The sequence below is a fragment of the Salvelinus fontinalis genome, chromosome 10, assembly GCF_029448725.1.
Source record: "Salvelinus fontinalis isolate EN_2023a chromosome 10, ASM2944872v1, whole genome shotgun sequence".
Taxonomy (NCBI): domain Eukaryota; kingdom Metazoa; phylum Chordata; class Actinopteri; order Salmoniformes; family Salmonidae; genus Salvelinus; species Salvelinus fontinalis.
Window position 1 is genome coordinate 7386504 of NC_074674.1, and position 17182 is coordinate 7403685.

General features: G+C 46.7%; 1 protein-coding gene across 1 annotated transcript in view; it reads left to right on the forward strand.

Moving 5' to 3' along the window:
- Window positions 1-17182, forward strand: part of LOC129863538 (collagen alpha-1(XXIII) chain-like) — a 115634-nt gene that overhangs the window by 60808 nt on the left and 37644 nt on the right. Inside the window, exon 3 of the mRNA XM_055935589.1 lies at window positions 7877-7921. Coding sequence (XP_055791564.1) covers window positions 7877-7921 — 45 coding nt within the window. The remainder of the gene's footprint in view (window positions 1-7876; window positions 7922-17182) is intronic.

Consider the following 17182-nt stretch of genomic DNA (forward strand, 5'->3'; position numbering starts at 1 on the left):
ATCATTAGTTATGGCTGGTGTCATCAGCTAAAGGTGCTAACCACAACATGGATGTTTCATTGAAACCAGATCTGCACCATAAGAAGCTGTTCAGTTGTTGCTTATAACCAATACCAACACTCTTCTTCTGTATTAGGGATGAAGGAAAGGTGACACAGAGGAAGTAGATCATTTCTATCCACCATTCACCTCAAAAGGAAGATTGTAACGAGCATAAAATTAAAGGTTTTGTCTCAATTTCACTTTTTAAAAAGTAAATCTGTAATTTAAACAACAAAGCAGCCACCCTTCCACTGTTTTTGATGCACAGCTGAGAGATGGGGTTGGTGAAATGTAACCACTCTCATATATGTATAAATGCAAAGACTGACCATCCATGAGGTCAGAAATATAGTTTTAAGCATGTTTTGAGGCTATATAGTGTTTGTATTTGTATTTTTTAAGGATCCCCATGAATAACTGCCAAGGCAGGAGCTACTCTCTTCCTAGGGTTTATTTTGGATCCCCATTAGGTCCTGCCAAGTTGGGAGCCAGGCCCACCCACTGGGGAGCCAGGCCCAGTCAATCAGAATGTGTTTCCCACAAAACGGCTTTATTACAGACAGAAATACTCCACAGTTTCATCAGCTATCCGGGTGGCTGGTCTCAGACGATTGCACAGGAAGTGGCTTATGGTAGAGAAATTAACATTCAATTATCTGGTAACCGCTCTGGTGGACATTCCTGCAATCAGCATGCCAATTGCACGCTCCCTCAAAAATTGAGACATAAGTGGCATTGTGTTGTGTGACAAAACTGCACATTTTAGAGTGGCCTTTTATTTTCCCCAGCACAAGGTGCACCTGTGTGATGATCATTCTGTTTAATCGGCTTCTTGATATGCCACACCAGTCAGGTGAATGAATTATCTTGGCAAAGGAGAAATGCCTACTAAAATTTATGTAAACAAACGTGTGTACAAAATATGAGAGAAATAAGCTTTTTGTGTGTATGGAACATTTCTGGGATCTTTTATTTCAGCTCATGAAACGTGGGACCAACACTTTACATGTTGCGTTTATATTTCTGTTCAGTATAAATAGTGAGCCAACTTGTTTTCAGCACAAATTTTCTCATGGCTCTCTCTTGTATCTCTGCAGCAGACATATAGTGAGCAATATGTTTGGAACATCAAATCGCAATACAATCGCAGTATCGAATATAGAATTGTGAGAATCTCAATACGTAAGTATCAGGATAATATCATATTGTGAGGTGCCTGGCAATTCCCAGCCAGAATGAGCAAGACAACATGGTCTGTTGAGATATGAAGTCTATTTTGAAGCAGCAGTTGGATGTGTCTCTAGTGTTTCTCTTGTTCTAATGGAGAATATAATGATATTAGACAAGGTGATATTTTCTCTTCCATGAATGGTGTTTTAGTATGCCTCGTCTAACGAAGCCAGCACTCGACTGCTGCCGCTCTAACACGTGGGCCAGTCGCAGTACATTTAAATCAAACCTTTCCTGTCCGTCATCTTCAAACCTTCTTACAACAGTTTCCTGTCCGTCATCTTCAAACCTTCTTACAACAGTTTCCTGTCTGTCATCTTCAAACCTTCTTACAACAATTTCCAGTCTGTCATCTTCAAACTTGGATTATTGTTTTTTTTTTTAATGTGCAGTTCCTATTAACACTACTAGTACCAGGGAAACATAGCTGGAAATGTGTGCTCCCTCGTTGTCTCTTCAGACCCAAGAGAATATCAAAGACAAAAAATATTCCTTAATATATAACTCACAAAAACTCTAGTATTCTCCCTAGATAATATTGCACTATTACTCAGTTTGTGTATCAGACATGCTCCCTAAATAAGTAAGTCTCAAAATAGTTTACATGTTTTGTATCAGACAAGTTCCTAATATTTTAACTCTAGGGCAATTTAGCGATCTAAAATGAAGCTTCAAAAGATAATATTTAGTTTGAATGTTCTGCCAGGTTGATTGATCTGCCAAAGTTAATAAGCGTGTATTTTTAATCTAAGAGGGCTACTGGATTTAGACAGTTCCATAAAACACACACAATCTTCACCCAGGGGGAAAAAAAGCTCCTTCCTGTGTTGGTCATTTCTGCTTTAAGTTTTCTTTGGCTCCATCCTGCCGCGACACTGTGGTATCTTAAGATGTGGATAAGCACCACTAATCTACGTCTGGTCTGAATTGGATCCCAAGTGGGTGGGTGGAGGGGCGTCGACCCCAGTTATTGCTCTTTCCTCCTCCTTTTCACACCCTCAGCACACTATAGGTTCTTTTGTGGCGTTACAAATTAAACAAGCTAACACGTACCACCTGCTAAATTACTGTCCATGGAATTCATTATGAATTTCCTCTATTCATGTGCATATTCCAGCACCTCTAAGGCTCTTAATCCAACACTGGTGGAGGTGTGGGTTTTTGGAACACCTATATGGTACCTTGAAGGTCCCTATTAACAAAGTGTCTGGGTGCCAGGTGATACATACATATTGAAGATCCCTATTAACATAGTGGCAGGTGATACATACATATTGAAGATCCCTATTAACATAGTGGCAGGTGATACATACATATTGAAGATCCCTATTAACAAAGTGTCTGGGTGCCAGGTAGTAAATACATATTGAAGATCCCTATTAACAAAGTGTCTGAGTGCCAGGTGATACATACATATTGAAGATCCCTATTAACATAGTGTCTGGGAGCCAGGTAGTAAATACATATTGAAGATCCCTATTAACATAGTGTCTGGGTGCCAGGTAGTAAATATTGAAGTTCCCTATTAACATAGTGGCAGGTGGTACATACATATTGAAGATCCCTATTAACAAAGTGTCTGGGAGCCAGGTGATACATACATATTGAAGATCCTTATTAACAAAGTGTCTGAGTGCCAGGTAGTAAATATTGAAGTTCCCTATTAACATAGTGGCAGGTGGTACATACATATTGAAGATCCCTATTAACAAAGTGTCTGGGTGCCAGGTAGTAAATATTGAAGTTCCCTATTAACATAGTGGCAGGTGGTACATACATATTGAAGATCCCTATTAACAAAGTGTCTGGGTGCCAGGTGATACATACATATTGAAGATCCCTATTAACAAAGTGTCTGGGTGCCAGGTGATACATACATATTGAAGAACCCTATTAACAAAGTGTCTGGGTGCCAGGTAGTAAATACATATTGAAGATCCCTATTAACAAAGTGGCAGGTAGTAAATACATATTGAAGATCCCTATTAACATAGTGTCTGAGTGCCAGGTGATACATACATATTGAAGATCCCTATTAACATAGTGTCTGGGTGCCAGGTAGTAAATACATATTGAAGATCCCTATTAACAAAGTGTCTGGGAGCCAGGTAGTAAATACATATTGAAGATCCCTATTAACAAAGTGTCTGGGTGCCAGGTAGTAAATACATATTGAAGATCCCTATTAACATAGTGTCTGGGTGCCAGGTAGTAAATACATATTGAAGATCCCTATTAACAAAGTGTCTGGGAGCCAGGTAGTAAATACATATTGAAGATCCCTATTAACAAAGTGTCTGGGAGCCAGGTAGTAAATACATATTGAAGATCCCTATTAACAAAGTGTCTGGGTGCCAGGTAGTAAATACATATTGAAGATCCCTATTAACATAGTGTCTGGGTGCCAGGTAGTAAATATTGAAGTTCCCTATTAACATAGTGGCAGGTGGTACATACATATTGAAGATCCCTATTAACAAAGTGTCTGGGTGCCAGGTAGTAAATATTGAAGTTCCCTATTAACATAGTGGCAGGTGGTACATACATATTGAAGATCCCTATTAACAAAGTGTCTGAGTGCCAGGTGATACATACATATTGAAGATCCCTATTAACAAAGTGTCTGAGTGCCAGGTAGTAAATACATATTGAAGATCCCTATTAACAAAGTGTCTGGGAGCCAGGTAGTAAATACATATTGAAGATCCCTATTAACAAAGTGTCTGGGTGCCAGGTGATACATACATATTGAAGATCCCTATTAACAAAGTGTCTGGGAGCCAGGTAGTAAATACATATTGAAGATCCCTATTAACAAAGTGTCTGGGTGCCAGGTGATACATACATATTGAAGATCCCTATTAACAAAGTGGCAGGTAGTAAATACATATTGAAGATCCCTATTAACAAAGTGTCTGAGTGCCAGATGATACATACATATTGAAGATCCCTATTAACATAGTGTCTGGGAGCCAGGTAGTAAATACATATTGAAGATCCCTATTAACATAGTGTCTGGGTGCCAGGTAGTAAATACATATTGAAGATCCCTATTAACAAAGTGTCTGAGTGCCAGGTAGTAAATACACATTGAAGATCCCTATTAACAAAGTGTCTGGGTGCCAGGTAGTAAATACATATTGAAGATCCCTATTAACAAAGTGTCTGGGTGCCAGGTAGTAAATACATATTGAAGATCCCTATTAACAAAGTGTCTGGGTGCCAGGTAGTAAATACATATTGAAGATCCCTATTAACAAAGTGTCTGAGTGCCAGGTAGTAAATACATATTGAAGATCCCTATTAACAAAGTGTCTGGGAGCCAGGTAGTAAATACATATTGAAGATCCCTATTAACAAAGTGTCTGGGTGCCAGGTAGTAAATACATATTGAAGATCCCTATTAACAAAGTGTCTGAGTGCCAGGTAGTAAATACATATTGAAGATCCCTATTAACAAAGTGGCAGGTAGTAAATACATATTGAAGATCCCTATTAACAAAGTGTCTGAGTGCCAGGTAGTAAATACATATTGAAGATCCCTATTAACAAAGTGGCAGGTAGTAAATACATATTGAAAATCCCTATTAACATAGTGTCTGGGTGCCAGGTAGTAAATACATATTGAAGATCCCTATTAACATAGTGTCTGGGTGCCAGGTAGTAAATACATATTGAAGATCCCTATTAACATAGTGTCTGGGTGCCAGGTAGTAAATACATATTGAAGATCCCTATTAACAAAGTGTCTGGGTGCCAGGTAGTAAATACATATTGAAGATCCCTATTAACATAGTGTCTGGGTGCCAGGTAGTAAATATTGAAGATCCCTATTAACATAGTGGCAGGTAGTAAATACATATTGAAGATCCCTATTAACATAGTGTCTGGGAGCCAGGTAGTAAATACATATTGAAGATCCCTATTAACAAAGTGTCTGGGTGCCAGGTAGTAAATAAATATTGAAGATCCCTATTAACATAGTGGCAGGTAGTAAATACATATTGAAGATCCCTATTAACAAAGTGTCTGAGTGCCAGGTAGTAAATACATATTGAAGATCCCTATTACCAAAGTGTCTGGGTGGCAGGTGATGAATATGTATTGGGCCAGATGGTTATTTCGTCCCTCTCTCTACTGGATCTCTTCCATCCATAGTAAAGATCATCACAGAGTCAGCTACCCAAAATAACTTTTAGTTCACTATAGTAACTCTGATTATAGCCATACCAGTCTCGTTTTCGTACTGTACATTTAGAGAAAAGTACAGGTATGACCTCTGTGGCTGAGTTGTGGACCTCTGTAGCTGAGTTGTGGACCTCTGTAGCTCAGTTGTGGACCTCTGTAGCTCAGTTGTGGACCTCTGTAGCTGAGTTGTGGACCTCTGTAGCTGAGTTGTGGACCTCTGTAGCTCAGTTGTGGACCTCTGTAGCTCAGTTGTGGACCTCTGTAGCTCAGTTGTGGACCTCTGTAGCTCAGTTGTGGACCTCTGTAGCTCAGTTGTGGACCTCTGTAGCTCAGTTGTGGACATCTGTAGCTGAGTTGTGGACCTCTGTAGCTCAGTTGGCAGAGCATGGTGCTTGCAACGCCAGGATAAAAGGTGTTCAATTCCCTGGACCAGCCGTACATGAAATGCCTGCATGACTGCAAGTAGCTTTGGATAAAAATGTCTGCTAAAAATCTTTTTTTGTTCTTCTGTGAGCTCAATTCATTGGGACAGAGCCAGTTGGCCTTAAAATTATTATTCCAATATCTTGCTGCATGTTTTATTTTGATTAGTTCTGAAGAGGGGCAACATCACGCACACAAAGTTTAGTGTACAAGTCACATATTCCTCCTTTAATAGGATTTAGATGGAATTTAGTGTTGTGATTTTTCAGCAGACAGTCAGAAGGTGGCGTAAGGAGTTTATTCATCGTAGACGTGTAAGTATGACTCCAGTTTTAAAAGACGTACTGTATACCGTACACTAACAATAGAGTGCGGGAAGGAACACAGTTCCCTTTTCTCCTGGAACACTGACTATTTGGCCTGTATGTAATAGGCATGTAAATTGAACATGTTGGATCTGTTGGATAAAACAAAGAGGACTTTCACGTTAACATTTAAATGGTAATTCAATCTCTTTTGTTTAGTTTTGCGTAGTGGTGTGTTGTGTCCAAGGAGCTGTCCCGTTGGTAAACGTTATACTGAGCTGACGTCATCTGAACACGTAGCTACCCACCCCCTGCATGTGAGCTAAAGCAATTAGCCTTTGGAACAAGTACTGTGGTAAAATAATATGGTGTTACAGTATTTTCTTATTAAAACCATAAACCGTTCTTGAGATCTGATACCTTGCATGTGTTTGACTATGACTTGGGCCAGTGCGTCAGGGTGAAAGCATGTTGAATATGTTATCTGTGCTGTGGAGGATGTGGGCCAGTTGGTCTTGTTTGATCTCAGTGGACTTGTGTAATCAAATCAAATCACATTTGCTTGGTCACATGCACCGAATAGAACCGGTTTAGACCTTACTGTGAAATGCTTACTTACAAGCCCTTAATCAACAATGCAGCTGTAGCCCCTGATCCATGTGGGGGTTATCGATATGAGGCATCCAGCTACGTATGGCCTGGCTTCAGACTGGAGGGATAAGTCCACACAGCCACCAGCAAATGAAAAACAGGGAGTTGTACAGCACGTTGAAACTCTACCCTCATCACGCTCATATTGTGATTCACAATATACCTCTCTGAGCCGTATCACATTTGAATAGGTTGATCAAATGCATGCAATAGGTTGATTTAAAAAAACAGGCAATTCCAAAGCTTTGATGGTATCTCAAATCCTACTCATCATGCATGGACGCCTGACTTTGACGTGTCTAAACTGAAACACTGGTGGAAGAGCCTTCTCTTCATCATGTCTGGTCAGGTCACCACTCACCAGTGTGTTTGCAGATAGGACTGTGAACAGTATCTTTATGAGAGGCTGCACTGTGCCTGGACTCTAATTAGAGCAGGTTGCTCAGCGCTGACAGACATAATTATTTGTTTGGCTTGTGTGTGATGTCACTGTTGGCTGGGGCCTTCTTGCAGATGCAGCCAGGGGAAAGCTGGGGGGACGTGTGTCTGTGTGTTCCGATCGCTGCTGTCATGAATAGCCCTTTTCCCAGCCGGGCCTCTTATCTTCAGGGTGGACACACCAAGGGAAGCTTCCACACTGATCACTGAGCCTGTCTTCAGGAATGGGAAACAGAAAGGCAATTGTTCTCACGCTGTCTATCAGCTTCCTATATTAAATCACCCCTCAGTCAGTTAGTGATCTGTTAACCCATTGTCATAACATCAGTTTTGGCAGGTCATGTGTACTATCTCCTCCTGTCTCTACACACAATTGATACTCTGTAATGGAAGAATCTTATCGGACTTGTACAAACATGGTCCAGACTAGTTCAGATATCTGAGAAGTAAACAGATCATTCCTCATTGGTAGCTGTGCAAGTTTCACACTATGACATATTGGTTGTTGTTTTTCATTAAGCTGTAACTCCTACTATGGTGACAACAAAAGACAAGTGATCAATAACCTGCATTTCTCTCTTTCTCTGTCATCCTTCTAGGGCCTCCAGGAAAACGGGGAAGGATGGGAAGACGAGGCGACTCTGGTAACTAGTCTCTGTCAGTTCCTATGTTCCCTCAGTGTGTTCAGTGCTTATCGTCCTGAGCAGTGTGTCAATGTGTATGTTTATGTGAGCCAAAGGGTAGAGTGTATCAAAGTGACCAACAGATGTGAATGAACTGTACAGTACCTCCCTATAGGCCCTGGTTGGGGGGAGATTTGACAGTGTGCAGCTGCTGCAGGCTTCTTAATGACCTTTCACCCTGCCAGTGTTGCCTGCTTGGTGGCCTCACTTTTCTCTCTTTCATCTGAAGGAATCAATCCATTCTCAGGAATAATTATTCACAGACTTCTGTATTCTTCAAATCCTTTCAGCGATGCCTACGGACAGCGGACTGCAAAGAGCTCTTGTGGAAGTACACCATTAAAAAGGGGGATGTCCACTGCTATAATTGTGTACTTTCTCATCGCATTCTTAGTGTGTAGTTCAATTTGCTTGGAATGTTCTTTGACATTTGTCATATCAGGAATTTTGGCAATTCTGACCTGTTTTTTTCTTCTCTGTGGATATGAAACATGGTGGCCCTATGCAAGCCCTATCACAGCATCCTTAGCCAGAGTTCACAGGTCATTCATGATATGATAATTGAAACACCTTATTTGAAAATGCCAGATGAAAAAATCCCCAAATAATAAAGAACACCTTGCTCGTGTTACAACATGTCCTTGTTGATTTATCAAGGTTTTAGTGCAGATGTCTGAACTTTCCCCCTAGGAGTGTACTCCTCTATTATAAAGATGAGTGTGACCTTGAGAGAAGAAACTAAACTACACTACATCAGATACATACAGAGACCAATAATCTGGACAGTAGCCTGAACTCCCCTTGTGGAGACCAGAGACAGATCTCATCCATAATGTATAGTGGTGGGTAAATAAATAACAAGGGTAAATCACAATCTCATCTCATCACTACATTCTCACGTCAAGGCTGGCCCAAGAGGTCTGCCTATATCTGAAATATGTGGCTTCTACTAGTCAGTTCGGCCCTTGACAATGCAGAACACACGTGCAAATTAGCTAGGGGGATGGAGAGAATAGTTGCCTCTTTTTCTCTGTGCAGGGGATTGAGTTGGGTTACTCCACTGGCTCCAAGTCCCCAGCCCAGCGACATACGTCTCCGAAAAAAGAAGCCTTCTGGCTTCTGTCTGCTGAGCTGACTCCACTCCACTCCTGACTCATAAAGGTTCTTCCTGGACCAGCATAGTTCCACAGTGTCACATTCCATTAGCGATACCAAATGTCTTATGAGCATCATTACTAGTCTGTGGGGACCTAAATGCCAGAACTGGACAAGAACCTGACACTCTCAGCACACAGGGGGACAAACACCTACCTGGAGGTGACAGTATTCCCTCCCAAATATGCCCCCCTAGACACAACTATGACAAAACAACCAACAAAAACTGGTCACAACTTTTACAGCTCTGTCGCACGCAGGATCTGTACATAGTTAATGATAGGCTTCAAGGAGACTTCTATGGTAGGTACACCTACAGCTCATCCCTTGGCAGTTGTACTGTGGATTACTTTATCACTGACCTCAACCCAGAGTCTCTCAGAGCGTTCACAGTCATCCCACTGACACCCCTATCAGATCACAGAAAAATCAGTCTACTTGAACAAAACAATATTCAATCATGAGGCTTCAAAGCCAAGGGATCTGAACAATATTAAGAATAGCTATAGCTGGAAGGAAAGTAGTGTATAAACCTACCAAAAAACAATTAGGCGACAACAAATTAAATCCCTTTTAGACAACTTCCTGGACAAAACATTTCACTGTAATAGTGAAGGTGTAAACTTGGCAGTAGAAAGCCTTAACAGTATATTTTACCTTTCAGCTTCCCTATCAAATCTAAAAATGAGAATGCGAACACCTAAGAAAGAAATTGAGAAACCTATCCAACCAAAAACACACAGACCCAGAAAACCAGAGCCTACGCCTTCACTATGGTGAATAACTAAAATAATACAGAAATACACTACCGAAAAAGAAGGAATAGCATGTCAGAAATCAGTTCAATGTAATTGAATAATCATTAGAATTTAACCACTTCTGGGAAAATTGTAACACACTAAACAAACAACAACACAAAGAATCATTAACAGCAGACTCGTACATTTCCTCAGTGAAAATAATGTACTGAGCAAATGCCAAATTTGCTTTTTACCAAATTACCGTACGACAGACCACGTATTCACCCTGCTCACCCTAATTGACAAAGAAACAAACCAAAAGAAAGGCAAAGTCTTCTCATGCTTTGTTGATTTCAAAAAAGCTTTTGACTAAATTTGAGGGTCTGCAATACAAATTGATGGAAAGTGGTGTTGGGGGAAAAACATACAACATTGTGAAATCCATGTACACAAACAACAAGTGTGCGGTTAAAATAGGCAAAAAACACACACGTTTCTTTCCACAGGGCCGTGGGGTGCGACAGGGATGCAGCTTGAGCGCCACCCTCTTCAACATCTATATCAACGAATTGGCGAGTGCACTAGAACAGTCTGCAGCACACGGCCTCACCCTACTAGAATCTGATGTCAAATGTCTACTGTCTAGTTTTAATCTGATGCATCTGTCCCCAACCAAGGAGGGCCTATAGCAGCACCTAGATCTTCTGCACAGATTATGTCAGACCTGGGCCCTGACAGTAAATCTTTGGAAGACAAAAATAATTGTGTTACAAAAAAGGTCCAGTTGCCAGGTCCATAAATACAAATTCCATCTAGACACTATTGCCCAAGAGCACACAACAGCACACAACAAACGATACGTACCTCGGCCTAAACATCAGGACCCCAGGTAACTTCCACAAAGCTGTGAATGACCTGAGAGACAAGCCAAGAAGGGCCTTCTACGCCATCAAAAGGAACATAAAATTTGACATCCCAATTAGGATCTGGCAAGAAATACTTGAATCAGTTATAGAACCAATTGTCCTTTATGGTTGTGCGGTCTAGGGTCAGCTCACCAACCAAGAATTCACAAAATGGGACAAACACTAAATTGAGAAAATCTTCTGTGTACAACGTAAAACACCAAATAATGCATGCAGAGCAGAATTAGGCCAATACCCGCTAATTATAAAAATCTAGGAAAGCGCCGTTCAATTCTACAACCAACTAAAAGGAAACGATTCCCAAACCTTCCATAACAAAGCCATCACCTACAGAGCGATGAACCTGGAGAAGAGTCACCTAAGCAAGCTGGTCCTGGGGCTCTGTTCAAAAACAAAAACATACCCCACAGAGCCCCAGCACAGCAACACAATTAGACCCAATTAAATCGTGAAAAAACAAAAGTAATATAATTACTTGACACATTGGAAAGAATTGACCAAAAATAAATGAAAACTAGAACGCTATTTGTCCCTAAACTGAGAGTACACAGTGGCAGAATATCTGATCACTGTGACTGACCCAAACTTAAGGAAAGCTTTGACTATGTACAGACTCAGTGAGCATAGTCTTGCTATTGAGAGGGGCCGCCATAGACAGTCCTGGCTCTCAAGTGAAGACAGGCTATGTGCACACTGCCCACAAAATGAGGTGGAAAACTTCCTAACCTCCTGCCAAATATATGACCATATTAGAGACACATACAGACCCACAAAGAATTTGAAAACAAATCCAATTTTGATAAACTTCCATATCTACTGGGTGAAATACCACAGTGGGCTGGAGGCCCTATACTTGTGTCAACAGCTCACAAATCTTGCTGCTGTGATGGTGAAGAACAAACACCAATGTAAATACAACCCATATTTATGTTTATTTATTTACTTTAACTATTTGCATATCGTTACAACACTGTATATAGCCATAATATGACATGTGAAATGTCTTTATTCCTTTGGAGCTTTTGTGAGTGTAATGTTTACTGTTAATTTTTTATTATTTATACCACTTTTGTTTATTATCTATTTCACTTGCTTTGGCAATGTAAACATGTTTCCCATGCCAATATAGCCATTTTAATTGAATTGAATTGAATTGAGAGCGAGAGAGATAGAGAGAGAGAATTTCTTATACTGTAACGGCTCTCTTTCGGTGAGTGAGTTGACCAAGGCGCAGCGGGTTGTGAATACATAATGAACTTTATTTAAGAAGACGAAACTAAACACACGAAGAACACTTGAATAATTTTACAAAACAACAAAACGAACTAGACAGACCTAAACTATGAACTTACATGAAACGAGGAACACATAAACAGGAACGACCGAACGAACGAGACGAGACAGTACCGTGTGGTGCAACAAACACAGACACAGTGACAATCACCCACAAACAGTGAGAACACCCTACCTTAATATGACTCTCAATTAGAGGAAAACGCAAAACACCTGCCTCTAATCAAGAGCCATACCAGGCAACCCAAAACCAACATAGAAACGGAAAACATAGACTGCCCACCCAAAACTCACGCCCTGACCATCACACACATAAAAAACAACAGAAAACAGGTCAGGAACGTGACAGAACCCCCCCCCTCAAGGTGCGAACGCCGGGCGCACCAGCACAAAGTCCAGGGGAGGGTCTGGGTGGGCATCTGACCACGGTGGTGGCTCAGGCTCCGGACGCTGTCCCCACACCACCATAGTCACTCCCCGCTTCTGTATCCCCCTCCCAATGACCACCCTCCAACTAAAACCACCTAAATGAAGGGGCAGCACCGGGATAAGGGGCAGCACCGGGATAAGGGGCAGCACCGGGATAAGGGGCAGCACCGGGATAAGGGGCAGCACCGGGCTGAGGGACTCTGGCAGGTCCGGGCTGAGGGACTCTGGCAGGTCCGGGCTGAGGGACTCTGGCAGGTCCGGGCTGAGGGACTCTGGCAGGTCCGGGCTGAGGGACTCTGGCAGGTCCAGGCTGAGGGACTCTGGCAGGTCCGGGCTGAGGGACTCTGGCAGGTCCGGGCTGAGTGGCAGCTCATGACTGTAGGGCAGCTCATGACTGTAGGGCAGCTCATGACTGTAGGGCAGCTCATGACTGTAAGGCAGCTCATGACTGTAGGGCAGCTCATGACTGGAGGGCAGCTCATGACTGGAGGGCAGCTCATGACTGGAGGGCAGCTCATGACCGGAGGGCAGCTCATGACCGGAGGGCAGCTCATGACCGGAGGGCAGCTCTGGCAGCTCCTGACTGGCTGGCGTCTCTGGCAGCTCCTGACTGGCTGGCGGCTCTGGCGGCTCCTGACTGGCTGGCGGCTCTGGCGGCTCCTGACTGGCTGGCGGCTCTGGCGGCTCCTGACTGGCTGGCGGCTCTGGCGGCTCCTGACTGGCTGGCGGCTCTGGCGGCTCCTGACTGGCTGGCGGCTCTGGCGGCTCCTGACTGGCTGGCGGCTCTGGCGGCTCCTGACTGGCTGGCGGCTCTGGCGGCTCCTGACTGGCTGGCGGCTCTGGCGGCTCCTGACTGACGGATGGCTCTAGCGGCTCCTGACTGACGGACGGCTCTAATGGCTCGGGACAGACGGGCGGCTCTAATGGCTCGTGGCAGACAGATGGCTCAGAAGGCGCTGGGCAGAAAGATGGCTCAGAAGGCGCTGGGCAGACAGATGGCTCAGACGGCGCTGGGCAGACAGATGGCTCAGACGGCGCTGGGCAGACAGATGGCTCAGACGGCGCTGGGCAGACAGATGGCTCAGACGGCGCTGGGCAGACAGATGGCTCAGACGGCGCTGGGCAGACAGATGGCTCAGACGGCGCTGGGCAGACAGATGGCTCAGACGGCGCTGGGCAGACAGATGGCTCAGACGGCGCTGGGCAGACAGATGGCTCAGACGGCGCTGGGCAGACAGATGGCTCAGACGGCGCTGGGCAGACAGGCAGTGCAGAAGGCGTTGGGCAGACGGCCGACTCTGCCCTGCTGAGGCGCACAGTAGGCCTGGTGCGTGGTGCCGGAACTGGAGGTACCGGGATGACGGCACGCACTTCAAGGCTAGTGCGGGGAGCAGGGACAGGGCACACTGACCTCTCGAAGCGCACTATAGGCCTGGTGCGTGGTACCGGAACTGGAGGTACCGGGCTGAGGGCACGCACCTCACGCGAGTGCGGGGAGAAGGAACAGTGCGTACAGGGCTCTGGAGACGCACAGATGGCTTAGTGCGTGGTGCCGGAACTGGAGGCATTGGGCTGGAGACACGCACCATAGGGAGAGTGCGTGGAGGAGGAACAGGGCTCTTAAAACGCACTGGAAGCCTGGTGCGTGGTGTAGGCACTGGTGGTACTGGGCTGGGGCGAGGAGGTAGCGCCGGAAATACCGGACCGTGTAGGCGTACTGGCTCCCTTGAGCACTGAGCCTGCCCAACCTTACCTGGTTGCATGCTCCCCGTAGCCCGTCCAGTGCGGGGAGGTGGAATAACCCGCACTGGGCTGTGTTGGCGAACCGGGGACACCATGCGTAAGGCTGGTGCCATGTAAGCCGGCCCAAGGAGACGTACTGGTGGCCAGATATGTAGGGCCGGCCTCATGACATTTGTCTCAATGCCCAATCTAGCCCTACCAGTGCGGGGAGGTGGAATAACCCGCACTGGGCTATGCACCCGTACAGGAGACACCGTGCGCTCTACTGCGTAACATGGTGTCTGCCCGTACTCCCGCTCTCCACGGTTAGCCTGGGAAGTGGGCGCAGGTCTCCTACCTGCCCTCGGCCCACTACCTCTTAGCCCCCCCCCCCAAGAAATGTTTGGGTGGTACTCACGGGCTTTTCGGGCTTCCGTGCTAGACGTGTCCCCTCATAACTCCGGTTCCCTTCTCCGGTTGCCTCTGCTCTCCTCAGTGCCTGCAGCTGTTCCCATGGGAGGCGATCCCTTCCAGCCAGGATCTCCTCCCATGTGTAGCAACCTTTCCCGTCCAAAACATCCTCCCAAGTCCATTCCTCCTTCTTGCGCTGCTGCTGTCGTTGCTGTCCGTTAACCCGCTGCTTGATCTGGGTTTGGTGGGTGATTCTGTAACGGCTCTCTTTCGGTGAGTGAGTTGACCAAGGCGCAGCGGGTTGTGAATACATAATGAACTTTATTTAACAAGACGAAACTAAACACACGAAGAACACTTGAATAATTTTACAAAACAACAAAACGAACTAGACAGACCTAAACTATGAACTTACATGAAACGAGGAACACATAAACAGGAACGACCGAACGAACGAGACGAGACAGTACCGTGTGGTGCAACAAACACAGACACAGTGACAATCACCCACAAACAAACAGTGAGAACACCCTACCTTAATATGACTCTCAATTAGAGGAAAACGCAAAACACCTGCCTCTAATCAAGAGCCATACCAGGCAACCCAAAACCAACATAGAAACGGAAAACATAGACTGCCCACCCAAAACTCACGCCCTGACCATCACACACATAAAAAACAACAGAAAACAGGTCAGGAACGTGACAGAACCCCCCCCTCAAGGTGCGAACGCCGGGCGCACCAGCACAAAGTCCAGGGGAGGGTCTGGGTGGGCATCTGACCACGGTGGTGGCTCAGGCTCCGGACGCTGTCCCCACACCACCATAGTCACTCCCCGCTTCTGTATCCCCCTCCCAATGACCACCCTCCAACTAAAACCACCTAAATGAAGGGGCAGCACCGGGATAAGGGGCAGCACCGGGATAAGGGGCAGCACCGGGATAAGGGGCAGCACCGGGCTGAGGGACTCTGGCAGGTCCGGGCTGAGGGACTCTGGCAGGTCCGGGCTGAGGGACTCTGGCAGGTCCGGGCTGAGGGACTCTGGCAGGTCCGGGCTGAGGGACTCTGGCAGGTCCGGGCTGAGGGACTCTGGCAGGTCCGGGCTGAGGGACTCTGGCAGGTCCGGGCTGAGTGGCAGCTCATGACTGTAGGGCAGCTCATGACTGTAGGGCAGCTCATGACTGTAGGGCAGCTCATGACTGTAAGGCAGCTCATGACTGTAGGGCAGCTCATGACTGGAGGGCAGCTCATGACTGGAGGGCAGCTCATGACTGGAGGGCAGCTCATGACTGGAGGGCAGCTCATGACTGGAGGGCAGCTCATGACCGGAGGGCAGCTCATGACCGGAGGGCAGCTCTGGCAGCTCCTGACTGGCTGGCGTCTCTGGCAGCTCCTGACTGGCTGGCGGCTCTGGCGGCTCCTGACTGGCTGGCGGCTCTGGCGGCTCCTGACTAGCTGGCGGCTCTGGCGGCTCCTGACTGGCTGGCGGCTCTGGCGGCTCCTGACTGGCTGGCGGCTCTGGCGGCTCCTGACTGGCTGGCGGCTCTGGCGGCTCCTGACTGGCTGGCGGCTCTGGCGGCTCCTGACTGGCTGGCGGCTCTGGCGGCTCCTGACTGGCTGGCGGCTCTGGCGGCTCCTGACTGACGGATGGCTCTAGCGGCTCCTGACTGACGGACGGCTCTAATGGCTCGGGACAGACAGGCGGCTCTAATGGCTCGTGGCAGACAGATGGCTCAGAAGGCGCTGGGCAGAAAGATGGCTCAGAAGGCGCTGGGCAGACAGATGGCTCAGACGGCGCTGGGCAGACAGATGGCTCAGACGGCGCTGGGCAGACAGATGGCTCAGACGGCGCTGGGCAGACAGATGGCTCAGACGGCGCTGGGCAGACAGATGGCTCAGACGGCGCTGGGCAGACAGATGGCTCAGACGGCGCTGGGCAGACAGATGGCTCAGACGGCGCTGGGCAGACAGATGGCTCAGACGGCGCTGGGCAGACAGATGGCTCAGACGGCGCTGGGCAGACAGATGGCTCAGACGGCGCTGGGCAGACAGGCAGTGCAGAAGGCGTTGGGCAGACGGCCGACTCTGCCCTGCTGAGGCGCACAGTAGGCCTGGTGCGTGGTGCCGGAACTGGAGGTACCGGGATGACGGCACGCACTTCAAGGCTAGTGCGGGGAGCAGGGACAGGGCACACTGACCTCTCGAAGCGCACTATAGGCCTGGTGCGTGGTACCGGAACTGGAGGTACCGGGCTGAGGGCACGCACCTCACGCGAGTGCGGGGAGAAGGAACAGTGCGTACAGGGACCCGGAGAAGCACAGATGGCTTAGTGCGTGGTGCCGGAACTGGAGGCACTGGGCTGGAGACACGCACCATAGGGAGAGTGCGTGGAGGAGGAACAGGGCTCTTAAAACGCACTGGAAGCCTGGTGCGTGGTGTAGGCACTGGTGGTACTGGGCTGGGGCGAGGAGGTAGCGCCGGAAATACCGGACCGTGTAGGCGTACTGGCTCCCTTGAGCACTGAGCCTGCCCAACCTTACCTGGT